The following is a 27,746-nucleotide window of genomic DNA, read 5'->3' on the forward strand; positions in this document are numbered from 1 at the left end:
TGCTTGCACTGCTACCTTCAAGCGGTACAATAGACACGTTACCTCAGCTCTGGTTCTTCTGCTCCAGCTGCCTCAAAAGCTTAAATGCATCCCTGCTTCACTCAGAGCTTATGCTGTTCTTCAGGCATTAAAGTACTTGGTTTTAACACTTTTTGCTTGCACAGAGCGGGAAAAGTTTGGTTTCTGTTGCATCCTCATTATTTCCCACTTTAGGTGACCTCAGTTGCACCATTTCACGTTCTATTACCGCACATGACAGGTGCACTAGCTGTACACAATAGTGCCACAAATGACTTGGACAGAGATTACTGAGACTGACTTCAAACCGAGTTTTTTTTGTCTGTCTGTCTTACATTGTGTTGTTTCGTGTATTTGACATCCAGTAAAACCTTGACATGACTGATGGAGTGTAAACATCCGTCATGTTAGTCAAGCCAAATATTCCCAAATAGTCCCCCCTGTTTGTCTGTCTCGTCAACTCTGTCTCACATTTGTGTTCTATCGTCCACGTTGACCGTGTCTATTTCTCACTGCCTTACTTACGGACAAGAGAATCCGCTGCAGCTTTCTGTCATTATGTACATTTGAGAAAAAAAATAAAATAAAGCATTTCATGGTGTTGTACTGAATGAGGACACATACAGCATGGTTTCTGCAAGAGAGAAATGTGTGCGTGTCTTTATGGGTGTGTGTGTTTTCTGTAACGTTTCGGGCTTGTCTACAGCACCTTTATGCTCAGAGGGGAGGAGACGATCCAGAGAAGATGAGGAAGAAGAGGCCTTGAAAAGAAAGCAACTCCAGGAGGAACATCTCAGTAAGGTCAGTAAAATAAAATAAAAACACATTGTCATTGTTTGTATTCAAGTTGCTGTATGTTTATTTTACAGTAAACGTTGGACCTCTGTATTTGTCAACGCTTCTCTCTGTATGTGTGCGCACGTAGATTCAGTCTGGTTTGGGAAAGCTAATTTTGAAGGAGGAGATGGAAAAAGAGAAGATCAGGGAGCGTCATGCACGTAGCCTCTCTGCTCAGCGCTACGACTCCAAACAGAACAACTGTGACGCAGGTACAGAGCAGCTACATCAGCTAATACGCGTCCACGAGTTGTCAGCAGTTTTACAATAACATGATGCGTGTGCTATAAAACCACCTCAAGGTGACTTTGCGTCCATCTAATGTTCAATGTTTTTTAAATTTATTTATTTTATTTTTTTTAACAGTCTGATTTGTGATTTGTAGATTGTCTACAAACATTTATCTTGTGTGGAGCAAAAATTAAGAATAAAGATTCAAAATATTTTATTAATAAATGTTAATGTGAAAGGCCTGTGCTGGCCAACTTCATTTAAATAGATAGATACATAGAGGTGAAGAATTGTCAGTCAGTCAGTCATCATCTAACCGCTTTATCCTCCACCAGAGGGTCGCGGGGGATGCTGTGCCAATCTCAGCTACATCGGGCGATAGGCGGGGTACACCCTGAACAGTTCGCCAGTCCATCGCAGGGCCACACACAGATAGAGACAAACAACCATTCACTCTCACACTCACTCCTACGGTCAATTTAGAGTGTCCAATTTACCTATTCCCCACATTGCATGTTTTTGGACTGTGGGAGGAAGCCGGAGAACCCGGAGAGAACCCACGCACACACGGGGAGAACATGCAAACTCCATGCAGAAAGGCCCTTGTTCCGACCGGGGCTCGAACCCGGGTCTTCTCGCTGCAAGGCGAGAGTGCTAACCACTACAACACCGTGTGGCCCGTGAAGAATTGTAAAATATATCCAACTTGGCAATAACAGTGGTAACAGTGTGGTAATGAGAAGATGATTTCCAAAGTAATATCCAAGTAATAGCTTGATTAGGAGAATTACTGTAGGCTACAGTCAGTGTGTAATACATTCTCATTAAAAATGTCAGAATGATTTAGAAGTGTTAGTTACCAAAATTCGTCTTCCCTTTTGTCCTTTATGTTTTTGTTTTTTTTACATTGTTATAACCAAGCTATTGCTTTCTTATGACTACAGAAATAAGATGGTATTACCAAAATATCACTTCCCTGTTTGAAAATGATTACCATATTGTTAGCTTACTGTAATATAAAGCGTTACAATCTTTATGTTTCAGAGCCAACTTCGCCAACAAAAACAAACTCTTTGCCGGGCTACGGAAGGAACGGGCTTCACCGGGTGAGACAGCAGTCACACTTACACTTCACTCATACTTCTTCTTTACTCATATTCAGCAAGCTTGCTATGGTTCATGTAAAGCACATAAGGCAAGCATAGAAACGTCAATTACAAGTGATCAGAAATGGCTTGTTAATTACAGTATATTGTGGCACCAGTAACACAAATATTGTCCATGCTGGTTGTAATTGTCCATGCTTATGTATCTTATGTATTGATGTGCTGACGTATTGTTGTCTGTGTTTTGGCAGCCCCAGTCGACAGATTTCACACAGTACAACAGTTACAGTGACATGTATGGCGGAGGCAGAGGTGAGAGGTGTTCAGCGTCAGTGCTCAGAAATGTCTCACTACGAGCACATAAACTCACATGCACTTTAAAAACACACAATACATAATTATACACATGACGTGTCATCAGGGACAGACATTGTTGTAGATCCAGTGGGATTTGACAGGAAAACCATTAACTGTGAGTCTCATTTTCTGTCCCATTTTGTCCTGCAGAGTTTCAGGTATGTCTCTCATCTGCTTTTTCATAATGGCATGCTCCCCCACCCCCCCCCTCCGCATCGTATATGTTTGCTTGCTCGTGAGTTGCAAGAGAATTACTTTGCCCTGAATGCACACCGCCCATTCCTGCTACATGCTCGTGTTATTGTTTGATATAATGTCAACTACAGGGCATGCAGTGCAGTGATTCCAGGTGTCTAAACATGCACTGCCCAGTAGCTGAACCAGTATTCTGTAAATGCAATGTACATGTATCGCCTCATGTTGTGTTCTGTGGTGTTAACCAGTGTTATGACCCAAGCTAAATGTCATACAGAAATGAAAAAAAAATAATAATAATAATAATAGAGACATTCAGAAATCATGTAAATGACGAGCTGGATATTATCAAAGCTATACTTGCTCCATGCAATAAAAAGTGTGTCCTCTGTCTTTAGTGGACATATTCATGCCATGAACACTGCAGCCCCCTTCCACTATATTACATGTGTGTATGTTCTATTCTTTAGCACATAAAGGATGGCCGTGCAGCATTTGCAAGGATGGACAGGGGAGTATCTATGCCTAATATGTTGGAACCAAAAGCAAGTATCTTCTTCTTTTTGCACTCATGACACTGTAATCCCAAAACAAATCCATAACTATTATATGTTGTTTACTTCTTTGTTTACTTCTTTTTACCTTGTAAACAATAATGCAGCTAATTTAGCGGGACTTTACCCTTGAAAATCCGATTAAGAAAATTAGACCACTACTAACAATTTATTGTCATTGTTTGGGGACGTTGGTAGTTAAGAAAAAAATACAATACTGGAAAACTCACATAAGCTGAGTTTCTGATTCAGCATGCTGCTTCAGGACCTGCAGAGTCACTCTAGCGCTTAGCATGCTGGCTTCTTCGTGCTCATCTGCTTTGACTTATAGCGGCTGGATACTGTATGCAGCATACAGTGGACAATCCAAAGCCCAGACTGTCATACGAACAACTCATATCACTATATACAGTGTAGTATATAAAGTAGTGTACACATTAATGTGTAGATATGAGTTGTTCAGAGGCCTTTAAAGAACTTCTAGTGGCTCATTAGTGGGCATTTCCACTAAAGATGCTTTTGTCTGCCAGTTCATTCTTGTGCAGAGAAGCTTAATTATTCAGAAAGGGTGAAAAGAAAAATCAGTTTTCCAGGACAATCATCCCCATTTGGATTTACCCGACCTACATTCCTGATCTTTTTTTTTTTATTTTTTTTTTCTTAGTTTGCATTGAATTACACTAAACATACAGACTGCTACATGTCTCATGTATTTGCCCTTAGCTAATCTACTGCACGTTTCAACACAAGTGTACACCGTAGCACCCTGCAATTCCCTGATGACCTAACGATACAGCTCTCACTCTCACATATCTCTTCTCCCACCCTGTGTTCCCGTTGTCACGGTCAGAATTGCCCAGAGTGTCCCCATTTTTGAGATTGAATAAAAGTTGTTGTCGATGTACACGTTTCAAGCTGGATTGTAGCCTGTAAGTTAGACCTGTTCACTGACGAGTGTCTCCTTCTGAAGGTGTATCCCTATGAAATGCTCATGATAACCAGTAGAGGGAGAGCTAAACTGCCCAGGGATGTGGACAGAACCAGACTGGAGGTATCAGTTTTCCACCTGTCCGTGTGCAATTGATACTGAATTTCTCCACTTTGTGTAAATTCAATGGCATGTTGCACAAACACAAATGTAGTGAGGAATGTGCAGTATCCATTGCTTTAGTCATTTTTGCAGTGACCCTTTTTTATGGCTTTTGTGCTAACCACAATTACCCCACACCCTCACCCTCCCCTCCTTTGTTTTCTCCACCTTTGTTCCCAATTCTAGCGCCACTTAGCACCTGAAACGTTCTTTGACATCTTTGGAATGGAGATCCAGGAGTTTGACAGGCTTCCCCTGTGGAAACGCAACGACATGAAAAAGAAGGCCAAGCTCTTCTAGCACTCAGAACAGCATGCATATACTGTACATTCATTCAGATAGCACACAACAACTGTAATTTAGATGTAGGTTTTTGGTTTTATTTTGTTTTCTTATGGTTTTTCTTTTTTTCCTGTCATAATCATAGAAGCCATGAAATGGACTCTCTTTTTTTCTTTTTTTTTCTGATGCTTCCTGAGACTGCGAGCTGATTGATTTGTCCAGTTGTCCATGCACAGGAAATTTGGAACGGGAATCTCTTCCATGTTCAAAAATGACAAAGAATAAGAATGAATGACAAAATAGAGTCATGTTATTTGGTTTGACCGCACACTTTTCTTTTCCTTGCTTTGCTTTGAGTGGAACTGCTTTTCTTCCTTTCTTGCTTGTTTAATCCTGCTCTTTGTTGCTGTTGATTCCTGTGGAACTTTGTAAGTACAGTAGAACTTCATGGCACCATTACAGAAATGTCCATGCTTGTAGCTTGAACATGTGTCCACTTTCCTTTGCTTGGGCTGAAACAGTTTTAGTCCAAAGTTTGCAAGAATCGGCTCAGTGAGTCTTTGAATAAAAGAAAAATCCTCGGGAAAGCAGTCAGCTGATCCGCCACTGGTTTTTTTCCACATCTTGGTGGAAACCAATGATCTAAGCACCTACACATCATTTGTCTCCTTCCCCAGGCTACTGTGCACACCGAACACTCATCTGACCCTGACAAAAGAAAATGTCTCTCTTCTCAGGCTCTCATTAACATGACCAGACACTTTCCCTTTACATGTATTGGAAGTACAAATCGTAATATATTTTATTGCCATATCCGACACACACCAACCAACAAATAGATAAATCACAAAATGTAAGAAGCAACTGTATTTGAAAGTACTGTTTTATAAATGAAAACCCACACTGCCATTTGTTGTATTGAAATCTAAGTCAATAAAGCTTTAAATCACCACTAATCACATGATACTCGGATATACCAAAGTACCCATTGCCTCTTTTCTGCTCTCTGTTTTCTTCTTCACATTTCACCAGTAAGTGGGCTGGTTCAGTGATGTAACGCGGGGTGAGAGGTAGTCTGAGGACTTGTTGACTTTTTCTGGGACCAATGAGACGGTGGCATTTTTTGACCTTTGATGCAAGCACTGATTACAAAGTGGATGCAAATATTTACAGTATGTACAAGTGTGCATACACTGATTGCAGAATGTGCAGTGAGGCACCATAGCCCATGTGTTGCTTATGCACATCGTAAGACTGACCATTTTCCATAGCATGACACTTCAAATCAACTCATTTTCATCACTCTGAGCAGCTATTTGTGTTAATCAAAAAGTAATTTTGCAATTTAAATTAAAGGACAGTTATTCTGTTGTTCTAACACAGTTGGATACCATGACTGAACACCCTATTTAAGAACGATGTATTCATATGCACATGGTAAGGCAAGGTCAGAGACATGGCTCACATGTTCAGTCATGTGAACATTAGTCTCTAACAAATGGAGTTTATATTGACTATGTTTACCCACTGTCTATCCTGCATTTCCAGCGACATGTTCCATGGAAACAGTTCATAGAATCTCCCTCTGCTTATTCTGCACCTACTTCCGTGCAAAAAACCTGCCAGTGCCAATATTACTCACTTTGCAACACAACTGCTGACCTTTTGTTTGGAGATAACTGTGTGTCACACTGTTGGTAGCCTTGAGCTATTCGCCTCAGTAAATGATGAGGAGAGGCTTACAAAGGTCCGAGAAGAATTCTTATTTTAAAAACATGCAGATTTGAGACTCAAGTGACATCTTTTTTATGAAGTATTAATTTATTTACTGCAATATTTGCCCAACAAAAGACTTCATATGAGTTTGATGGCGCAGGTCACGATTACACAAAGCAAGTATGTTAGAAATTAGAAATGATTCAAGCAATGACTTCCTGGATGGCACGGAAAACACACATAGATTAACATGGATCCAGACCATGTTACACACTTGGAGATACCTGGAGTATTTTATGTTTGATACATTTTCTTTCCTCAAGCAAATTCAATAAAAACAGAACAAACAATTGCATCTACCCCATCTTCCTGCAAATATGATGTTTCAAGAACGAACAACTAAACAGGATATTTCTCACGTTACTGAAATTGATTGTGACAATGCACATGCACACATTTTTTCAATTACAAAGCCTGAAGTGATGTCAGAAACTCATCCTCTGATTAACTGGGAATCACAGAGAAGCTCTGAAGCAGAGAGGGACTTTAACTAAAATCCCAGTATGCTTTGGAAAATGGTCCACCTTGGTCTAAAGTATGAACAAGTGAAATTGTAACCAGTATGATATTTAAAACAATGCCATCTTCTAGTCTTTTGACTGCAATGTCAAAGTTTCAAGTATCCCATATCACTGCATACTTACAAACATTGTCAATAGCCTCATTCAACCACAAAGTTTTTGGTAACACATCATTTTAATTACATTATAACTCACAGGCTGTAAAAGCATCACCTAATTTTCCAGTTCTGACAAACATGAATTAGGAATATGGAGGACAGATGCCTGCATTTAGTCATGTGATGCCAACCGAAAGGTCTGTGGGAAAAAGCTTGATTGGTTTGCAGCAAAGCAGAAAAGCATATGTGTGTATGTTTCAGAAAATGTAACCATTAAAACAAACAAGTCTCATAGTAAATTGTAATGGGTCCACCATACTGGTGCCGAACTATGCTGTGCTCAATATGTGTGCAATTCTTTCTACAGGAGACATTAGAAAAACACCATGAGTGTCTTAAGAAGCAAAGAGATGCAGTGAAATACAGACTGAAGAAACTGGCAACACGGCAAACAGAAATCACCGTAAGTGCAAGTGTTTAATTAAACCTTTTTGTCTTTGTTGACACTTTACACACATTCCGAAATGTTTATGCCCAACTTAGAAAAAGTCCTCAGTGATAAAGGAGAGCGTCATAAGGAAATATCAAGAGATCCGAGCCATACTGGACGAGGATCTGCGGACGACTCTGTCCCACCTGGAGATGGAGGAACGGGCCACGGTGTCTGCTCTGGATGGAATGATGGAGAAGAACTGTTCTCTAATCCAGGACATAGAGCAGGACATGGCCCGACTCACTGTGGTACTAGAACAGGCTGACAAGGAGCCGGATGCAATGGTGAATGCATTTGACTGTGGTAAAATAAAGTGGAGCATACATGATTCAAAAATGTGTGGTCTCTAAAGACAGCATAGGTGATCCCTTGTTTTCAAAATACACTGAATTTGCTTTTCTGTTTTTCCCTCAGTCTTTCTTTCTGTACCCTGAGCATCAAGACATGGAGGCAGTTGATAGGTATGGATAATTAAAGAAAAGGCTTTAAAATAGCAGAGTAAAAGCTGATGTTTCTCATTATGGTCTGCCTCCTCCAGAGTCATGGATGTACTAAGCAGGACAGACCCAAGCAGTGTGAGCCTGGACGAGGCTAAAGCCGAACAGATCCTGAGCCTCACCAACAACATGCTTCTGCTCATCTGCTCCCAGACACCCATAATGAAGACACTCATCAAGAGTTGTCAGTTCACATGTTGGTTTTGTAGTGATTATTACTGGACCTTCTCAGAAATGGTATATATTCTATATAAAAATGTTGAATGTGTGTTTCTAGATTCCAGTGAGGTGTGTCTGGATCCAGAGACTGCCCACCCAAAGCTGGTCATCTCCCACCAAGGTGACAGCGCCACCTACACTGACACTTGGCAACAACTTCAGGACCTCCCTGGACGCTTTGACACCACCCTCAATGTCATCAGTTTGCAAGCGTTCAAATTTGGCCGCCATTATTGGGAGATTGATGTGACTGGAAAAACATACTGGGAGCTGGGAGTCACCTACCCGACCATTCCCCGCAAGGGTACAACTGAGGACTGCTGGCTAGGCCGAGGGGATGACTCTTGGTGTGTGGAGTTCTTCGAGGGGGAATATACAGCCTGGCATGGACGGGTGCCCCATCAGCTGCCTTTCACGAAACGTTTCTCTCGGATTGGTGTCCTGTGTAGTTTCCCTGCAGGATTGCTGACATTTCTTGAGGCAGACAAAATGGCGCCGCTGTTTTCTTTCTGTGCAGGAACCTTCACAGATTGCCTCCACCTGGCCCTCTGTCCTGGTCATGACCACAGTGGCACCAATGCAAGGCCTATTGTTATCTGTAATGCTGCATCTCCAACCAGTGATCTTTGATCAGTAGCTACATGGAAAAGCGCTGAGTAATTATCTGAAAATGAACCAATTGTTTAGGTGTAGACTACAATTTCTAACTTCTGGCTTCTGTTGTTATTAGTTTAACTAAGACTTTAAGAGTTTAAAGTCACCAGTAGAGAGAGCCAGTGAAAAGACAGCAGTGTTTCCATAAATTACTGGCTCGGAAAGGTCAAGATGACAAGAACCAGAATCCACAACATGGCAGCCACTCCATGCTGGCACAGACTTCTATCTGATGAATGCTAAATGCTTGGAGAGAGAGAAGATGTTGACCTACAGTAATGACCTTTTACTTCTTGCCGGGTGGAATCAGGACCCAGGCCCACATGCAATCTGTGATCTAACGTATCACACAGCTGGGCTTTGGGGGAAGATTGCTCTGCACTTGGGTTTGCTGATACAGTATCTGGTGCTGCACGTGGTGGCTCATGTCACGGGTGGGCGTTGTGTCAGCAACTCACCCAGTTGTGCACCTGGGACTGCATCCTACTCACTGTTAGCAGAGCCAAACTGAAAGGTCAGAGTTCAAATACGGCTTAATTTTGTCCAGTGGAAGGAAGTGGAGACGTGTTGTCTATAAACAGTCGTTGGTACCATATTAGAAAGTGGTTCTTTTACTCCTTGTTGAAATTACTGAATGTAAGGATTCTAATTACAGAGAGACACAATATAATATAATATTGTTTATAATCCAAGTTATACAAGGTCATTTCACATAAATATATAGAATTATGAGCAGCCACATGCAGTCCCATTAATTTATACTGAGATGCTCCCAGTGTGCATTTGTGGATCCAAAGTCTACATTCAAACAAATAACAGACTCTTTGCAAATATGCTCTATGAGCTTTTGGGTTGAAGCTGAGTGCATTCTAAGCCCATTTGATCGAAATGAGTTTGACGTCATTTAAATATAATTTAAATTCCAAAGACGAAATAGAGAACAATGTTGATGATGTGTTCATTAAGAGTTTATGAGTGATTTTCTGCAAATTATTCCTGGAAAATGATTACTAAAGACTGCAGCTAAAATCAATAACTGACTCATCAACAAATATGGATGACAGACAGCCCCCGCTGAATCAAAGGTTAGTGTACCAACACAAATGGTTAGAACAGTGTGAGTGTTCTGCCAGAGAGCACTCTCCTTTGACTCTTCTGGATGTCATCGGATCGTCTGCCATCATGCATTTAAAGCTCCTCTTCTTTTGCCTGCTCTTGGCAGCGCTGCTCATACCTGCCGATGTACGTATTTACTGTGTGTATTATGGAAAACATTGTGTGACGATGGCTTTCATTTATGAACTCTCATTTAAAGTGTGGCAATATTTGATAATCCACTGTGCCAGTTAACTGTGTGAACTTGCTGCCCATGCTTCTCTTTTCGAAATGTATGATTAAGCAGTATGTTTCTTACGCGGCACTGTCAGTTGAAATAATAATTATTATTTTATTCAGCTGAAACCTAAAAAGGACAAAAAGCATCGACACCGACATCGACATGGCCATGGTCATGCCCATGGCCATGATCATGATGGACATCATAGACATGAGAAAAAGAAAATAAAATTTGACGAGATTATTGCGGGTTAGTGCTTCTTTTCCTTTTATTTCTCATATGCAGTGCATGTTATGTATTAAGCACTAATGTCAATCCTTCTCTGTAAACTGGAGTGATAATTGCTTTACTGAACTGAACATTTGCAAACAGCAGTGCGTTCTACTTAATGGGAAAAAATGGTGTGGTAGATTATTTCTTTCAGATCATTGAGCGAGCTAATGGTGATGACGATGATGAGGACGATGATGATGACCGCAGCTTTTTAGACTGGATTTTTGACCTTCAGGAGCCACAAGGTAGTTAACTTTTCATTAATGTGTCTAAATGTTTTACTCTCGGATCATGTGGTCACATACTGTCCTGCACACCAGCATTTGCACTGATGTAAAGCAAATGATTATAATATTGATAATAAACTTTATTTGTGTAGCACCTTTCATACAAGGATTGCAGCTCAAAGCGCTTCACAATAAAAGGAAAATAAAATTTAAAAAGCAAACACAACTATAAAACACAACACAGGGTGGAATGAAAAGCAAAAGTCTATGCAACACTGTTCTATCTTAAACATGCATTTTTATGATGCACATGCATGCTGTGTGATGTGGATTGTGATGTTGAGACATGATTGGAGAAATGAGGAAACATAAGGAAATATTCATAAGGCATAATTATGTAATGTCATTTTTCTTGTGTTAAGCTCTCATGTAAAGTGGTTTCTTTCTTTCTAATTTCTTGTTTCTTAGGTGACTGTGACCCAAATCCTTGCTTACACAATGGAGTGTGTGAGCAGAAAGGCAAGAAAAAAATCAAATGTGACTGTCCCAAACCTTTCAAAGGAAGACGATGCGAGAAAGGTTTGAAACATTATCTTATTTGAAACAGGCAACTATTTGAAACAGTTGCCTGCAGACCTTTCATTTAAAAACAACCAAATGTAAAAAAAACCAAAAAACTATTTTCTTTATTATGCTTTCACCTCAGGTCCAAAAGCTTGTAAGAGAGGTAGATGTGGACGTGGTGAATGTGTGCTGACTTCAACTGACCCCTTTTATGAATGCAAGTGCAAGGAGCCATTCCAGCCACCAAGGTGCTTAAGAGGTAGGCAGCATTTCTTAATCTTAAAAAGATTAAGGTTTGTCTTCTCCTATTCTTTCCACAGTTCCAGGAAACACTTTGTCTCTTACACTTTGTACCGTTTTTCTCCAAAGTGGCACCGTGTGAGAATTCACCATGTAAAAATGGTGGAACGTGTATCAGGGATGGTAACGACTTTGACTGCCAGTGCGCTCCAGGGTACAGAGGACGCTTTTGCCATGTTGGTAAATGCTTCATCCCTAAATCATCATGTTCCATTTTCCAGTGTAAAATTCTATCATTACTCAAATTCCATCCCTTATATATCAATTTCTTGCATTTCTTAGGCCCTGATGACTGCTATGTGGACGATGGAGAGTCATATCGTGGCAATGTGAGTGAGACAGATGATGGTGATGAATGCCTATACTGGAACTCACACTTTATCCTGGATAAAGGAACAAATCCTTTCAGCTCCTTCGAGGACCCAGAGGGACTTGGCCCTCACAACTTCTGCAGGTGAAGGGAAAATAAATATGTATGGTATTTAAACATGGACAACAGCTATAAGAGGACATTCACTCACACATTTTATGTGTCACAGGAACCCAGATGGGGATAGAATGCCCTGGTGTTTCTACAGAAGGGGCCGCAAGTTGCGGTGGGACTACTGTGATGTGACCGAGTGTCCTGAGCCAACAGGTCAGCATCCAATGTTCAGACCAATTTCTGATTAAGACAATTCCCCATTCTCTGCTCTGTGTTTTCAGATGTGACACCAACTGATATAATTCCCACCGTCCCTGATCCGAGTGCCTATCCAGAACCTACAAAACCTGAACCTACAGCAGAAATCAAGCCAACAACCCCCAAACCCTCAATGACTACCAATCCCACTGTAACTTCTAAACCCCCAGTGACTTCTAAACCCCCAGTGACTACTAACCCCCCCATGACTACTAAACCCCCCGTAACTACTGAAGGCCAGGCTCCACAGCCTACTCCTGTAGCCACTGAAGGTCCTACCATCCCCAGTACCACTGCGCTGCCTAAACAGTTCTCCACCTGTGGAATGCCTCAGGCAAAACAAGCTATTACCCGAATCTTTGGAGGTCTAAAGGTTGCTCCTGGGGCTTTACCCTGGCAAGTGTCTTTGCAAGTGAGACCAATGAACACCAACCTGCCACACAGACACATCTGTGGAGGAGTTCTCATTGCCAGCTGCTGGGTACTGACAGCAGGACACTGCATGTACGCACTTTGTTATTGCCTCCATAATTATAAAAAAAACAAAAAAAAACGTTACATGGATTGTTAATTCTGGTCTAGTTGACACATGTGAATGAATCATGTGTGGTTTGTGTTTGAACAGTGATCAAAGAAAGGACATGCAGGTGGTGTTGGGAAGTCTGTCACTGAATGTGGAGGAACCCTCAGAGCAAGTCCTACGCGTTGAAGAGGCTATTGTACATGAGAACTTTAGGGAGACTCCGAAAGCTGTGTACAATGACATAGGTGATCCATGTCTCTTTCATTTGATATCAATTTAGAATTGATAGTTCCAAGAATATTACATTTTAGAATTAAGTCCCACAAAATGAGTAAATATATTAGCAGTTTCAATACAGTTTAAGTATTTTATTATATCACTCTTGTTTTATGTGACTTTGTCTATGTCTATCTATCGCTCATTAAATATGATTTGCATTTCCAAAGCTGTGCTGAGGCTGAATGGTACTGACGGTGTTTGTGCCACTGAGACCCAGTTTGTAAAGACAGCCTGTCTGCCTGATGCCAAACTGCCTGATGGGAAGGAGTGTACCATTTCTGGATGGGGTGCCACGGAGGACTGTAAGACCGAGTTTGCATATTCATTTGCAAAACAACGCTGCCGTTGTTATGATTTCTGGTCTGCATTGTTTTATTTGTGACATCTCATGCCTCTGCAGCCGAGTCTGGTTCCAACCACCTGCTGAAGGCCAATGTTTTGCTGATCAACCAGGAGAAATGCGCTGAAGAAGCTGTTTATGGTAAAACGTTGGATAATACCATGTTCTGTGCTGGTTACCTGCATGGAGGTGTGGATTCCTGCCAGGTGAGTGGAGGAACCTTGCCAGTTAACAGCATGTTATCATTCAAAATATGTGACCAACTAACTTTTCAGATGTGTGTTCGGTTTGCTGTGTGCACCAGTGCATTTTTGTGTGGTCAGCTGTTTTCTCTTGTTTCAGGGTGACTCTGGGGGACCACTGACTTGTAAGGAGAACAATACCAGTGTTGTTTATGGTGTGGTGAGTTGGGGAGACCAATGTGGGAAGAAGAACAAGCCTGGGGTCTACACACAGGTCACTCACTTCTTGGACTGGATCAAATTGAAGACTCAAGCAACATTTCCGTAAGAATATTCCAGTCAGTGTACCCACAGGCCTGCCTGGGAATGGAACAAATCCCATTCATAATGTTAAGCTTTTGAATTATGAATTTTGTTTTTTTGCGCAATATTTTCTTAGTCCATCATCTTTACATCAGTCAATGGTCTCTCGGTTCTCCAGTCCTTGAAGAAATGGAGTCAAAGTTTTAAAGTGTCCAGACATTTACAGCCCACAAATGCTTTTTGTCTTCAGTGTTTCTTTATGCTGTTTATATTTGTCTTTACATCCTCATCAGGCCCAAGGTTGGCTCGTCTGAACTCAGATAAGAGTTGTACCGAAACCCACAAATGACATCAATTGTCATAGGTATCTGCTGCTGTGCCACTTTTTTTTTTTAAGAAAAAAAGCTTTTTGTTTTTGAAGAAGCCAGTGCTCAAAAAAATTCTGCTCAAAATCAAATAAAGTTTAATTTTCTCCTTTTCTAAACACTATTTAAAAACTCTTTGTGTCATACAAGGTTCTGCTAATGAGCCACAAAGCAAATTAAAGAGTCAAAGTAAACAGATACAGTACATACACAGTAGTGTGTGAATTATGTTATTCAACTGCACAAGACATTCTATTTGCTTCAGTAGCTCTGTTGGTCCACTAGCATGTGAGAATAAAGGAGCCCCTGTCCTTCATGGTCTAGTGAGTTGATGATACAGTTATACAAAGAAGAAAGTAGTTTAAGATTACACACGGGTCATTGACTTCCTGAAATACATTAGAACAAACACGAGAGCTAGATTTTTGCACAGAGCAAAAATGCTGTTTGATGATGCACCTGACTTGCAATGTCCTCAGCATGTGACATAGGAATTATTATATAACTATGAAGAACCATAAAATAATACCTACCGTACAGCTTTTATAGTGTCACATTGTAATTTGATGTGAACAAAAGTTTAAATAATTGTGAAAAAATATTGGTGAAGACAAAACAGAGGTTGATACTGAATACATTCTAACATCCCAGATGTTCAGTCTTCACCTAGATCTGGATTTCTCAGGGGTCTTTTATCCAGAACAAGGTAAGAGGCTGGTGGTTCAGTCCGTTCACATCAATGCATGGGTTTAACATGGGATACAGAGGCTCCTTGCACTGCACACAGAATGAGTGAAGTAGGGTCATTGCATCAGCATTGTAGAATGACAACTCCCCCTTTTGAAGATTGGCCAGTATGCCCAGCTTTTTAACTCTCTTTCCCACTGACAATTGCTTCTCCTGGGTATCATGCAGAGCCAGGTACTGCCCGTCCCCATGGTAGATGCACCAGAATGTGTTGTTTACTTGACTTGATTCATCTTCTTTGTTAACTGGCCCAGTGGTCACACCTATCAGCCAGTACAGTTTCTCCTGGACTATGATCTCCCAGTAGTGCTGGCCAGCAGCAAAGCTTTCTTGAGTGAGGACACTGTACTGGGAGTCATATGGTTGCTGGCTCGCAGCCTCAGTGATAGGCTGTCTTCTCCAGCACACTTGCCTCCCATCCTGGGATATTTCCAGTTTTGGGTGGGCTGTTTCGGTGTCCAGGGCAGGAGAACTTAGATCTGCAAATGAAAATGAGCGTTCAGAGCGAAACTGCAGCGATAGTCAGGGTGAATTTCAGATTGGTAAATATTAGATTCCTCACTAACATGACCACATTCGTGGAAAATGTTGAGACAGAGCCACTGAAAGGTCATCCACCAGCTTCTCCACTGTTCTCAGTTTCTCAAGGTCACACAGATCCCTCTCTACTTCCTGGATTGGTGCTAAATCCAATGGTTCACTACGATAAAAACTGAAAACCATTAAAAAAATCCTAACAGAAGAAGTGGGGAATAGATAACAAAAAGAGGCAGGACATACTCACCAAGGATTCATTGTTGCAATTTTCTGTGGAATAAAAAGGATAATGTACAACTATACTTTATGCACAGTAACACATGATACTCATTTTATGAATCTACCTGTAGGAACTGCAGATCATTTGTTTCCTGGAGGAGCAATTTGTTAGAAGCTCTGAGACTATCTATCTCTCCGATTTGGGCCTCCATGAAGCCCCTTTTGGTTTCTAGCCACTCTGTCATGTATGTCTCCTCTGCATCTATGATCTGCATCATCAGACGCTCATCACCATCCAACACAACGCGGATTCTGTTGTACTTGTCTGCGATTCTCTCTTTGAAGTTTGCAGCAGATTTCTGGGAAAGACACATATGCAGTACATTGTTTAAATACACTCAATAATTCACTCACTGTGAATTAAAAACAATATATAAAAATGTGTGTTATATTGATTGTACCAATGTCTGTGTGTACATGCACTCCAAGTCCTTGATAGCAAGTTCTGCTTCACTTCTCCTCTTCAGCAGTTGGTTCATTGTGGACTCTAATATGCCCTAATAACAGAAATATAACCTGCTTTAGAAAGTTAATACCCTAATGAGGAATGAAATCAACAATCAACAATGTCAAAAAAGAAAATGAATCCCAGGAGCCAATGACAAAACATGACAAATATTCACCTTGAAGTGTGAACAGGCTTCATGGAGCTGAGATGCCTTGTGGTTCTTGTGCGTACCGACAAGAACACACAAACAGCACACAGGAACTCTCTCCTCCATACAGAACAGCTTGAGCTCATCACGGTGTTCCTTGCACTTGAGAGACAGCGGATCCCCTGTCACATCCACCACTGTGTGCTCCCTCAGAGCAGACCTCTGTTGGTGTAGCAGTGTGTGAGCCTGGCACAGTGAAGCATCACAGGTGAGACAGGTCTTCACGGCCACTGATGGTGTCTCTATACAGTGGTTACAGTGGACAGTTGAAGATGATTGAGATGGCTCGGCAGCGGATGGCCTGTTAGTGGTGAGGTCCTTTATTTTGTTCTGAAGGCTGTTGTTTATCTTCAGAGTCAGGTCAGAGGGGAGGAATATCTGACACTCTGGACAGAAGAAAGGACCTTCATTTGGCCCATCTGTTTCCCAGACAGCATGGATGCAGGTGAGACAGAAGTCATGTCCACAAGGGAGCGTCACAGGATCTGTGAATAAATCCTGGCAGACGGGACACTTCAAGGTTTCCTCAACAGTCCCCATAGCTCTGCTTGCACCTGTTGCTGCTGCTCAGAGTGTTCTGTGCTCCTGTAGTCTTCCTGCTCATGAATGTTTCACAAGCCTCTCTTGGCAAGGCACACGTGTACCAGAGTCAGATTACAAAAGATGAGCTGATATCCTCGAGTAGATGTTTCGAACCATTGACTCCAGGAAAACCACACAATGGACTGGCATGTTTCCATCAAAGTAGAATAAATTAGACCACTAAATGCTGTAATGGCAACTTGGTTGTCATGAATTTATTAAAGTAGTATATATATGTATATGTATATACAGTATATACTGTGTTTTTGGCTAAAACATAAAAAATGTGCAATCACAAAATGTGCCTGCAGTATTTTAATCCATTAACAATGATTACAAATATTATATTACACAACAGTCAGCTTTACGATGAAAATATTCTATTCTTTATATATTTTATATTATATTCTTTATTATTATGTGATACTGCATTTTATTTTATTATAAATTATGAAGATGTAGGCTTATCTGTATTTCTTTGGGCAGTTGTGTTAGTATAATGTAAACACTTAGTCTGGTGTGTAATTACTGTATTTACACTCTCTTCTGCACTACAACTTCCTACGGAAGTGCCCGCCCATCACAATAACTATTTCTACGTACGCAATAAACGTATTCTTCCTGCTTCCGCAATGGACGTATCCACAGATCCTACGTACATATCGTTTGTGAATAGTTCACTTGCCGCAACCAACCAACGTAGGCTGTGGATGTGGCAGCGTGGGTTCCCCTGTCCGGCTGACAACGTGTCACCTACAGAGCTCCCACAGGTGCAGTTGTGACGGGGTTTTGTGGACATTGACATTGTCAGGTAAGTGTTCATTATGTGCAAATCACCTTCTGTCCATTTTTGTCAAAAACAACAGCTGAGCTAGGCAGTGAGATGTCGTGATAGCTAATGCTAGCTAACATTAGCTAGTAGCCCTGTGTGCACTTTTTCACAGGAGCAACACCTATAATTTCTCGCTACAGCCAGTCAGAATTGATCTAAAACTAGTTGCAAATGTAGTTGGCCTCAATTACAACTGTTCATTTTCTTGTGAAGAGCGAGTTCACATTTAATATTGCTAGGTTAACCCATGTAAACAACAACATCTTCACTGGTTCAGTGACAACTCCCTGTCATACAGTGTGACTTATTTAAGTGACACTAAGATAATGCTCGACCATATGTTCACCAATTTTGGAGTGATTTGTGCCACTGTTTACATTTTATACACACAGCTTAATAGGTCATTAGTCAGGGGCAGTTAAATGTAGCACTACTGTACCATTCACTTTAGAAAATAACAGATGGACTGACTGGCATGCTATATTTTTCAAATATTACTTGAGGGTTATTTACTCAAGGTATGTATAATTCTGTTTTGGTGTTAGGATGTTACTTTCGAATGTCAATAAAGAAGAAGCACAGCATAAGGTGGAATGGCACCCTAATATTGTAATACAATTGAAACGTGACAATAACATCGTCACGGCCTGATTGTCTGATTGTTGCCTTGTTGCCTGATTGCCTGATTGCCGATTATCTGTTTTTTTTCTCACAGCTCTCCTCATTTGTTAGTGCCATGTTTGCCAGGCTGGCCTTGTGCTCTCGCCTGCCATCCAGAAACTGGCAGTCAAATGGCTCTTCAGTTTCCATCCGAGCGTTTTCACATGCTAAATGTAAGTATTTGGTCAAATTTTCGAACTGTGGTGGACACTGTTCTCACCATGTCTTCTCTTTGATATGCTATAATGCTTATTATGCTGATGTGTAATAAAAGTCACTGTTCCTATTTTTTACAGTCTCACCTCCACGTCCCCATGGGAAGCCTTTTGCTCACCGCAGTGAGTTAAAGCAGGCCAAACGCATTGTAGTGAAGCTTGGGAGTGCTGTGGTGACCCGTGGAGATGAGTGTGGTCTGGCACTGGGACGACTGGCCTCAATAGTAGAGCAGGTAAAGCCACATGTTAATATTATTGATGCAGGAAAAAGAGATGAACTTTTGGTGATGATTGTGTAAGTGTAAACATGTGCTGACGACACAGAACATGTAAAGAACCCTGGTTTAATGAGCAATCTAGGCTATGAAAGATGGACTTGAATGTCATTTGTCCTATCAGGTGGCCGTGCTGCAGAATCAAGGCAGGGAGATGATGATTGTCACCAGTGGTGCGGTGGCATTTGGGAGGCAGAGACTGAGGCATGAAATCCTGCTGTCTCAAAGTGTCAGACAAGCCTTGCATTCTGGTCAGAACCAACTCAAAGAAATGGTAAGAAATAGTTTGATAACACTTACATTTATTAAACAATTTTTAAGAATGTGTTAAAAATGTTTATAAGCTTATATTTGTATCTGTTGTGAAATCTCCTGCTTTTTCAGTCACTTCCAGTATTAGAAGCAAGGGCGTGTGCGGCTGCTGGACAGAGTGGTCTGATGGCTTTATATGAAGCTATGTTCACCCAGTACAGTATCTGCACTGCACAAGTATGTACTTGTTTTTACTATCAAACACGTTACACGCAATAAATCACTGCAATACTTTTTTTAATATATGCATTTCTGTTCGCCTGTAGATTCTGGTCACCAACCTTGATTTCCATGATGACCAGAAACGTCGCAACCTGGATAGCACACTCTATGAACTGCTGCGGATGAACATTGTTCCTATCATCAACACCAATGATGCAGTTGTTCCGCCCCCTGTTCCAAACAGTGACCTACAGGGCGTAAATGTGGGTACTGCGTAAAGGGCATGCTGGGAATACTGTATGTGGTCCAGAATTGTGATGGTGGAAAGCTTAAAGCATACATTGTTTAAGACGTATGTTTTTCTTTTCATCCTTGCTAACATTTAACCTTTTGTATGTTTGGTGCCTCCTTTAAAAAAAGCTAATTCAGGGTTGTTGCTTGTGTTTACTCCTTTTAGAAAGAACATTTTAATATTGTTTGTTTATTGTTTGTGTCCTGGACTGAAAAGCTTTTGTTAGTCTCACAGCTAATCAGCTATGTATCTGCTCTATAATGTGAGAGACGGTGATTTTCATTTTTGCCTAATGAATGATCTCATTTGTGTTCCAGGTAATTAGCATTAAAGATAATGACAGCTTGGCTGCACGGCTAGCTGTTGAAATGAAAGCAGACCTCCTCATTGCCCTGTCTGATGTTCAAGGTACAGACACTAGCCTCTAATTTTGTCTCATGTATTAAGTACACTTCAGTAAATGTTTTCAAAAGGGAAAGCAAGTAAAAAATACATATGAAAAATAAAATATTAATAATTATATTGTTTAAAATGTATACTAGCTATATATTTGGTAACCTTTATGTTAGATAGCGAAAGCTAGTAGATTATTTTCTTAGCTAAATATGCACTAACTAACCCTTTGCCCCTGTGAGAAATTCAAATGAAAACACTTCTATTCAACAGGCTTATATGACAGTCCACCAGGAACAGATGATGCCAAGCTTATTGATATATTCTATCCTGGAGACCAGCAGTTAATCACGTATGGCAGCAAGTCCAGAGTCGGTATTGGTGGCATGGAAGCCAAGGTCAGCATGACAGAAAGTAATTGAAGTGTAAACAAGACTGAGTTTGTTGAATGATGAATAAGTAAATAAAACAGAATGATGATGCCCAAACCAGGTGAAAGCAGCACTGTGGGCCCTACAAGGAGGGACATCTGTCATCATTGCCAACGGCACCGATCCTAAAGTCACAGGCCACGTTATTACAGACATTGTGGAAGGAAAGAAAGTTGGCACCTTCTTCTCAGAAGTAAAACCTGCAGGTAGAGGATAAAACCTTCATGAACATATTTTACCCACTTGTCTTTATGTTTTTATATTTAATGTGTGTGTTTTTGATATCAAAAGGTCCAACTGTGGAGCAGCAGGCAGAGATGGCCCGACATGCAGGCAGAACTATGGCCTCTCTGCTCCCTGAACAGGTACGTTTCCTGTTTCTTAAGTGTGGTCCAGCTAACTGAAGTGAAGATTTACAGTATTATGATATAGACCTTATTTTTGGCAGAAAGCCATTATAATCAGCCATTATTTTTCTTCTGGTTATTCTGGTTTGGTATTTCTGGTCAGTAGTTGGGTAGCTTTGAAAGATAACATGACTTCTAGAAAAACGGGTATCATATTGGGCTTCAATGGAACACAAATGTTTTGATCATCGGCCGCAAACAAGATGGGAATGTGGACGTGTAAGACCTGGGAAGGTCCATAAGACCTATAAAGAAAACAAAATTGCTGTGTTCATAAATAATAGGAAACAAATACTAGAAGTGCTGCACAAATTAGGAAGTTCAAATATGGTCAATGTGAAAACAATAATTGTGTGTGGGTTTTTGTTTCAGAGAGGAGAAATAATCTACGCACTTGCTGAGCTGCTTACAGAAAAGAAAGATGAGATTCTCAGTGCCAACAAGAAAGACATGGAGATGGCAGTTGCATCAGGTAGAGAGTCAAAGAGAAGAGACACTGATCACTTAGATCCACAGCTGCATGCATTAGTTTTACTTTACCATATATTAACACCAAATTATTTCTTTAACATTACGTCACATTGCACTATTGTAAAACGGCCAAGTAGAAGGAAAATGGAATTTTTATTTAGAATGTTTGTCTGCTTAAGTACATAATGTCAAACTGTCAATACTATAGTGAATTGTATGTTTTCTTGGATTTAAATGTATGACACTGATATATTTGTCTAATGTGTAGAATCAGTTTGTACTTAAAGATGTGATGTGCATCAACCACCCCAGTGATGGAGATGCATATTTCTTTTGTTTTTCTTTGTTTACTCTTTCCCTCATAGGTCGTTTCTCTCAGGCTCTCATTGATCGCCTCAGTCTGTCAACTGTTAAACTAAACAGCCTTGCCATTGGTCTTCGTCAGCTTGCCCATTCCTCAAGAGATAGTGTCGGTCGGGTGTTGAGGAGGACCAGAGTGGCCAACAATCTAGAACTGGAACAGATCACAGTCCCCATTGGTGTGCTGCTCGTCATCTTTGAGTCCCGACCCGATTGTCTCCCACAGGCTAGTCAAGTCTAGCACTCAGTCTAAAGAACTGTATTCTTTATCACCACTAGCTACTTTCTCTTTTTTTTATTTCATGTTCTAAATATTGTGTTTCAGGTGTCGGCTCTGGCCATTGCCAGTGGAAATGCTTTGCTACTGAAGGGGGGCAAAGAAGCTGCCAGAACAAATAAAATTCTACATCAACTAACCCAGGAAGCACTTTCCATTCATGGAGTGACAGATGCCATTCATTTGGTAAAACTAATAGGATTGTGTTGTGTTGTGATATTTGACTTTTTAACATGATCAAACAAAAAAAATGACCTTGATGTGTAGGTCAGTACAAGAGAAGAGGTGGAGGATCTGTGCAGACTAGAAAAGCTGATTGACCTGATCGTTCCAAGAGGCTCGTCCCAGCTGGTGCGGGAAATCCAAAGGGCAGCTAAGGGTATTCCTGTACTGGGCCACAGTGAAGGCATCTGTCACGTCTACATAGATAGTGATGCCAGCATAGACAAGGCCATTGATATTGGTAGGTTTTGATTTGATTTTTTTGATTTTTAATTCTACTATTGTTTAGCCATCGTGTATTACCGGTAGTAGAAGTTAGTTTGTTAATTAATTAATTAATGTATTCATTTATTGTTGGGGAAACTCAAAGCTGCTGATTTAATATACTGTCTCATGTGTTGTTCTAGTCAGAGACTCCAAATGTGACTACCCTGCAGCCTGCAACGCCATGGAGACCATCCTTATTCATAGAGATCTGTTGCGAACTCCTATATTTGACCAGATTATTGATATGCTCAGAGCAGAACATGTAAGAAACTTTACATCATTCTATGATTCAATTTATTTGTGTATGCCTAAGAAAAAACAAGTAAATTATGTCAATCTCTCATTACCGTAGTGAACTGCATAGTCTCATATTATTTTCTTGAATTGCAGTGTATGACATTGTGCCATACAATGAACATTCAATTATTCCACATAATTACTAATGGAATCAAAGTAGAACCTTTGTTGATGCTAAGCTCTAGAAACAATATAATGCTGGTTAGTTCATTTAATTGTTAGTAAATCATTGTCGTATTGCTTCTTCTTAGGTCAAGATCCATGCAGGTCCCCAGTTTGCATCCTATTTAACTTTCAGCCCATCTGAGGTGAAATCTCTGAGGACAGAGTATGGGGACCTTGAATGCTGCATTGAGGTGGTAGACGGCATGCAGGAAGCCGTGGACCACATCCACAAATATGGCAGTTCCCACACTGACGTTATTGTGACAGAGAATGAAGAAACGGCTCAGCAGTTCTTGCAGCAGGTTGATAGTGCCTGTGTTTTCTGGAACGCTAGCTCTCGCTTTGCTGATGGCTACCGTTTTGGGCTAGGTAAGTACAGTATGAGGAATGGTTTTTATTTCTTAAAACTATCTGAGAAAAAAGTAAAAATCCTGTAATCCTGTAAACATTTAGTTAGCACTGTTAGAAGGGTTAACATCACAGCACTTATCTTGCAGGAGCTGAAGTTGGTATCAGCACGGCACGGATACATGCCAGAGGTCCAGTGGGTTTGGAGGGGCTTCTTACCACCAAATGGATCCTTCGAGGGGAAGGACACACCGCGGCTGACTTTTCAGAACACGGCAGTATGAAATACCTCCATGAAAATATCCCTGTCCACCAGGGTAGCTTCAATTAGTTGCCCAAATAAATATTCATCACCTGAATCAAGATGTCTGATGTTTACCCAGTTATTTTAAGGACTGTGTTTGTTCTCAGCACTTCATCTTTTCAGCTGCTCCTTAAACACCTGTGTAAATCCATTATTATGTTACAGGAAGCTCACATACCAAACTGAGGTTAGTGTAATTGGCAACCAAGCTGCTGATATGTGAACAGAACAGAAACCTTTTTACAAGTTAAACACCAATCTTCCTAGAGAATCACTGGTTGTTCCATGACTAATAATGTAAACAGATTCTCAAATCATTTTCATTTTTATAGTGGTAATAAAATAAACCAATGGCTATTGCCATGACATATTTTTCTACATGCAAACTCTCCCTTGGTGTTTTTGTAAGTCCCAGAGTGTTGATCTTGGTTCTTTGTTGCAGACTCAATAAATATGCTGTATAGTTCTTAACTGGTGTTTTTGTCATTTATGTCTCCTTTAAAAAGACTGCATCACAGTGCTTCTTGTTGAACAATATATATGGTCTATCGTCTGATTTATCTTTTTATTAAATATTTTAATGAAATTAGCTGATTTTCTTTTAAAGTAAGAAACATCCAGTTTAAAATGAGATTCAGTTTTATTGCAAAGTAGTTTTTAACATTCAAGGCATTTGTTTTGGTGTTTAATGTAAAAAGAGGACACAAGGATAAATAATAAAGACTAAGGCAGACTGAATTAAGTAAAAACAATTACTGTTGAAATGAAACTATCACATTTTTGTCATATTTTGGATGACATACTAAACTGACATTTTTGTCAAATTTTGGACGACACCAAAATGTCAAAGTTTAGTGTCATAGGAGTTCCCAATAGTATACCCTGCAGCAGCAGGCGCTAATAATATTCACAATGTCAGCAAATAAGTATTCGAATCTCCCACTGCTCTGCAAAGCACCATTGATGACGTACTAGTTACGGGCGGAGTTTGTGAACCAGCAGTACTTGCCGCAAGACACTGGGGAAAGTCAGCTGTCACCTTTGTGGATATCAAAGATGGCAGGAAACAAGTCTTTCACGATAGTTGAATATTTCGGCGGAGACGGCGGCTACCGCTGTGGTTACTGTAAAAATGAAATGGGAAACGTTTCTCATGGTAAGTCCCTAAAGCAGTAACGGCACGATTTTATATATATATATATGCTAAGTACCTAGCTTGTTGGACCGCAGTGGTCAGTGTTGAAAGTGGGGTTGCTAATTGAATGTTAACACTGTATATAATCCTAAAACAGACATGGAAGAAGCTGTTGCGGATGTGTCGCCTCTGTCCACACAGTACACACATGGGTTAGCGTCTAACCACACTTATGGTGGTCAGACTGTTGACCTAGCTAAGTTTTAGCCATTAGCATCTTCCAGAACCCAAGAAAAATATAAGACTATCGTAAAATAACGAAACAAGGAGGAAGACAAATAAGCAGGTTTGGACTGGTTCAGCTAAAATGCATTTCAGTGGTACAACAGTCTGGGTAAGAGATGTGTTAACATTATTTTAGTATCAGGCTCGGTAACGAAAGGAAAACAAGGCTGTTGCCCAGTTTAATTTCTAGGTTGTTTGTTCATGTCTGTGACACTGGAGCAGATTTAAGGATGATTCGTTGAATAGAAATCAAATTGGTATGTTGAAGGCACAACATCAAATATCCCTGAATGAATTAATCACTTTCTTCTACTTCCTGTGTTGACTGTAAATGTATCAGCAGAGTTTTACAGTAAGCTGAGAGTAATGCAGTGCCAGCATAACATGATACTGAATATGAGAGAGGCACTCCCCAACCTGCTGAAGGGGATGAAACGGAAGACATGGTAGTTAATGTATGTAAGCTCAACATGCTTTACAGCCTGTTTACTGTGGTAGAGTCACCAGAGATAAATTTGTAGTGATACATTCAGTGACCTGTGTGTATGATAACAACAACATGTATATACTTTGTCTGCTATATGGATGGTTTGGTTTGGTTAAAACAGAAGAAGCTATGATGGGAATCTTTACTCTCTGACCCAGATGTAAAGGCCCCATTTTGTCAGAACTGGGTACTAATTAAAAATATGGAATCAACATTGATACCCGGACCTGGAATATGATTCCTGAATGATACATTATCTGTACCAATCTAATGAAAATCACACTGACTCACACTGAGGAATTAAAACCTCCTGGTGTACCACAATTTGATATTGAATAACACATTTCTGATATTTAGTGATACAGAGAAAGTTTGGTCGATTGTACTGAAGCTTGATACCCAGCCTTAGGTGTTCAGTGACAAAGTAAATGAACAAGGAGCCAATAGACATTTCAAGGTACACAGTTCTTTTCAGTTCTTGCACTTGGTTTTAAGAAAGAAAGTGTGTTTATCACTTGACAGTATTTTTGAGTATTACACAAATTTATGTATGGTAAATATTTTAAACTGGGGGCAAGGGAAAGCATGGACCTTTACCAGAAAGCTTACTTTACCTCTTCATGTGTTTTGTCAAGATATTCAGATCAGTCAACTTCATTTGCAGCTAACTCCAATTACAATCACACAAACACTTAGTTTGCCAAGGCACAGATCAATAAGAAGAACAGACAGATCTTCCTGTAAAATGCACTCTCATTAGAAAATTGAATTTAAAATGACCCGATCAGATTTAAGGAACCGTACAGTCCAGGGATAGATAGAGGCTGTAATTTAAAGACAAATATATTTAATGTCACATGCATTTTTCAAAGTTTGACTTGGACACACACAGAACAAGAAAAAGGATGTGTAAGAAGATGGGTAGGGATTTTCTGTGACGAGAGCTGTTGTACAATCTAAGATAAGAGTGGTAATCTGTTACATCATGGTGGCATGGTACTGTTCTGTGGAAGAAGGAGCAAGGAAGATTGTCAAGGTTTTATGGAAAAAAAGAGGCTAAACTTGCAAATTGCAATTCATATTTCAGGCCACTAGAGGCTAAAATATCAACATTGTAATAGTAAAGTTGTGGCAAAAAAAGCAGTTTCTGAAGTTGTGATTTTGCTGAAATGCTTGTATTTACTTGGTGGTAGTTATTTATAACAGTTTTTGATGTGAGTGATTTGCAGCTGCATGAACATTGTTTATGTTGAACTGTAGATTTTTCCAAGCTGGTGATAAGTAAGTTAATACTGTGATTGAAGGATTGATCTTATCAACAGTGTTGTTCCATGCAGAGCAAATGTGACTCTGCAATACAGACCACAACATCTGCCCGGCTCAGTGTTAGTGTGTCAGTCATGCATCAGAGGAGGCAGGAGAATGGGTCATTTGTGAATGATAAAAAAGTGCTTCTGTTGTGCCAAGGTGACACCCAAAACATTTAAAACTTCTAACGTCCTCAAACTTTCTGATTTATTGGTCATTGACCTGCTTTGCCCTGTCATTCCCTAAATGTACCAATTATTTTCTCTTCTCTAAGATAAACAGTTCACATTTCTTCACACTCTACTACTATACTCTCAGTTTGAGTTTGAAATGTGTTACTAAAATGCTCTTCTATGACAATGTTTGTTTCTTTTAGTATATAGTTGCTCCCGCCATTTAGTACATGGTTGCTCAAATGTCGCTCTGTTGTTGCCTTGTCTCTGTGGACTCTGGATAAGCACTAGTCTCCTGAGACATGGAACATTATACTCTGTCGCAAACAGAGTTGTGTGTGTTGTGTGAATTGGTATACAGTCTGTTCCCTTGTTTGTTCTCGATGTAAACTGATAGGGGTCATGCCAAAGAAACTTAATTTTTGGTGTGTGAGTGAGTGCACATGCACATGCACATGCACATGCACATGCACATGCACATGCACATACACATGCACATGCACATGCACATGCACATGAAGAAAAGGCCAAAGGTTCAAATGTGAAGCTCAGTCGTCTGGGAAGT

At 40.3% G+C, this 27,746-nt stretch overlaps 6 protein-coding genes across 20 annotated transcripts in view; 5 read left to right on the top strand and 1 right to left on the bottom strand.

The window, feature by feature from the left end:
* The window catches only part of ablim1a (actin binding LIM protein 1a), a 39,668-nt gene extending 34,042 nt beyond the window's left edge, over positions 1-5,626 (top strand). For 10 of the 11 annotated variants that reach the window (XM_044046497.1, XM_044046493.1, XM_044046500.1 and 7 more), the window contains 8 exons: positions 725-819; positions 944-1,067; positions 2,131-2,192; positions 2,444-2,504; positions 2,700-2,707; positions 3,215-3,289; positions 4,269-4,349; positions 4,575-5,626. In XM_044046497.1, coding sequence (XP_043902432.1) covers positions 725-819; positions 944-1,067; positions 2,131-2,192; positions 2,444-2,504; positions 2,700-2,707; positions 3,215-3,289; positions 4,269-4,349; positions 4,575-4,688 — 620 coding nt within the window. In that variant the 3' untranslated portion in view covers positions 4,689-5,626. The remainder of the gene's footprint in view (positions 1-724; positions 820-943; positions 1,068-2,130; positions 2,193-2,443; positions 2,505-2,699; positions 2,708-3,214; positions 3,290-4,268; positions 4,350-4,574) is intronic. The other variant, XM_044046501.1, reaches the window with a different exon arrangement.
* Positions 5,627-5,698: 72 nt separating this feature from the next.
* LOC122782227 (probable E3 ubiquitin-protein ligase TRIML1) lies at positions 5,699-8,913 on the top strand. 2 transcript variants are annotated; one of them, XM_044046505.1, is made up of 5 exons: positions 5,699-7,528; positions 7,609-7,842; positions 7,973-8,019; positions 8,097-8,251; positions 8,333-8,913. In XM_044046505.1, the coding sequence occupies exons 1-5, from the start codon at positions 7,370-7,372 to the stop codon at positions 8,902-8,904; spliced, it is 1,167 nt and encodes a 388-aa protein (XP_043902440.1). In that variant the 5' UTR covers positions 5,699-7,369; the 3' UTR covers positions 8,905-8,913. The 2 variants fall into 2 exon arrangements, with proteins under 2 accessions (XP_043902440.1, XP_043902441.1); XM_044046506.1 differs by having other exon boundaries at positions 8,097-8,239.
* A 1,004-nt stretch (positions 8,914-9,917) lies between these two features.
* On the top strand, positions 9,918-16,191 carry LOC122782224 (hyaluronan-binding protein 2-like). The gene is made up of 13 exons (XM_044046503.1): positions 9,918-10,170; positions 10,384-10,513; positions 10,675-10,782; positions 11,233-11,343; positions 11,471-11,587; positions 11,698-11,808; positions 11,911-12,082; positions 12,168-12,265; positions 12,334-12,814; positions 12,936-13,078; positions 13,280-13,414; positions 13,513-13,658; positions 13,795-16,191. The coding sequence occupies exons 1-13, from the start codon at positions 9,982-9,984 to the stop codon at positions 13,960-13,962; spliced, it is 2,109 nt and encodes a 702-aa protein (XP_043902438.1). The 5' UTR covers positions 9,918-9,981; the 3' UTR covers positions 13,963-16,191.
* LOC122782228 (E3 ubiquitin-protein ligase TRIM11-like) lies at positions 14,940-17,061 on the bottom strand. Its single transcript, XM_044046507.1, has 6 exons — positions 16,489-17,061; positions 16,267-16,362; positions 15,931-16,164; positions 15,834-15,856; positions 15,616-15,749; positions 14,940-15,528 (listed from the first exon to the last, which is right to left on the bottom strand). The coding sequence occupies exons 1-6, from the start codon at positions 17,059-17,061 to the stop codon at positions 14,984-14,986; spliced, it is 1,605 nt and encodes a 534-aa protein (XP_043902442.1). The 3' UTR covers positions 14,940-14,983.
* A 723-nt stretch (positions 17,062-17,784) lies between these two features.
* LOC122782278 (delta-1-pyrroline-5-carboxylate synthase-like) lies at positions 17,785-24,264 on the top strand. Its single transcript, XM_044046568.1, has 17 exons — positions 17,785-17,914; positions 18,651-18,768; positions 18,892-19,043; positions 19,210-19,359; positions 19,470-19,574; positions 19,664-19,822; positions 20,169-20,259; positions 20,518-20,642; positions 20,737-20,881; positions 20,967-21,040; positions 21,455-21,554; positions 21,919-22,139; positions 22,239-22,376; positions 22,458-22,653; positions 22,820-22,941; positions 23,228-23,510; positions 23,639-24,264. Exons 2-17 carry the CDS (start codon positions 18,672-18,674, stop codon positions 23,818-23,820), a joined length of 2,340 nt encoding a protein of 779 aa, XP_043902503.1. The 5' UTR covers positions 17,785-17,914; positions 18,651-18,671; the 3' UTR covers positions 23,821-24,264.
* A 521-nt stretch (positions 24,265-24,785) lies between these two features.
* Positions 24,786-27,746, top strand: part of LOC122781711 (arginyl-tRNA--protein transferase 1) — a 45,635-nt gene continuing 42,674 nt past the window's right edge. For 3 of the 4 annotated variants that reach the window (XM_044045671.1, XM_044045668.1, XM_044045669.1), the window contains exon 1: positions 24,786-24,949. In XM_044045671.1, coding sequence (XP_043901606.1) covers positions 24,850-24,949 — 100 coding nt within the window. In that variant the 5' untranslated portion in view covers positions 24,786-24,849. The remainder of the gene's footprint in view (positions 24,950-27,746) is intronic. The other variant, XM_044045670.1, reaches the window with a different exon arrangement.

This window comes from Solea senegalensis, linkage group LG15 (assembly GCF_019176455.1).
Source record: "Solea senegalensis isolate Sse05_10M linkage group LG15, IFAPA_SoseM_1, whole genome shotgun sequence".
Taxonomy (NCBI): Eukaryota; Metazoa; Chordata; class Actinopteri; order Pleuronectiformes; family Soleidae; genus Solea; species Solea senegalensis.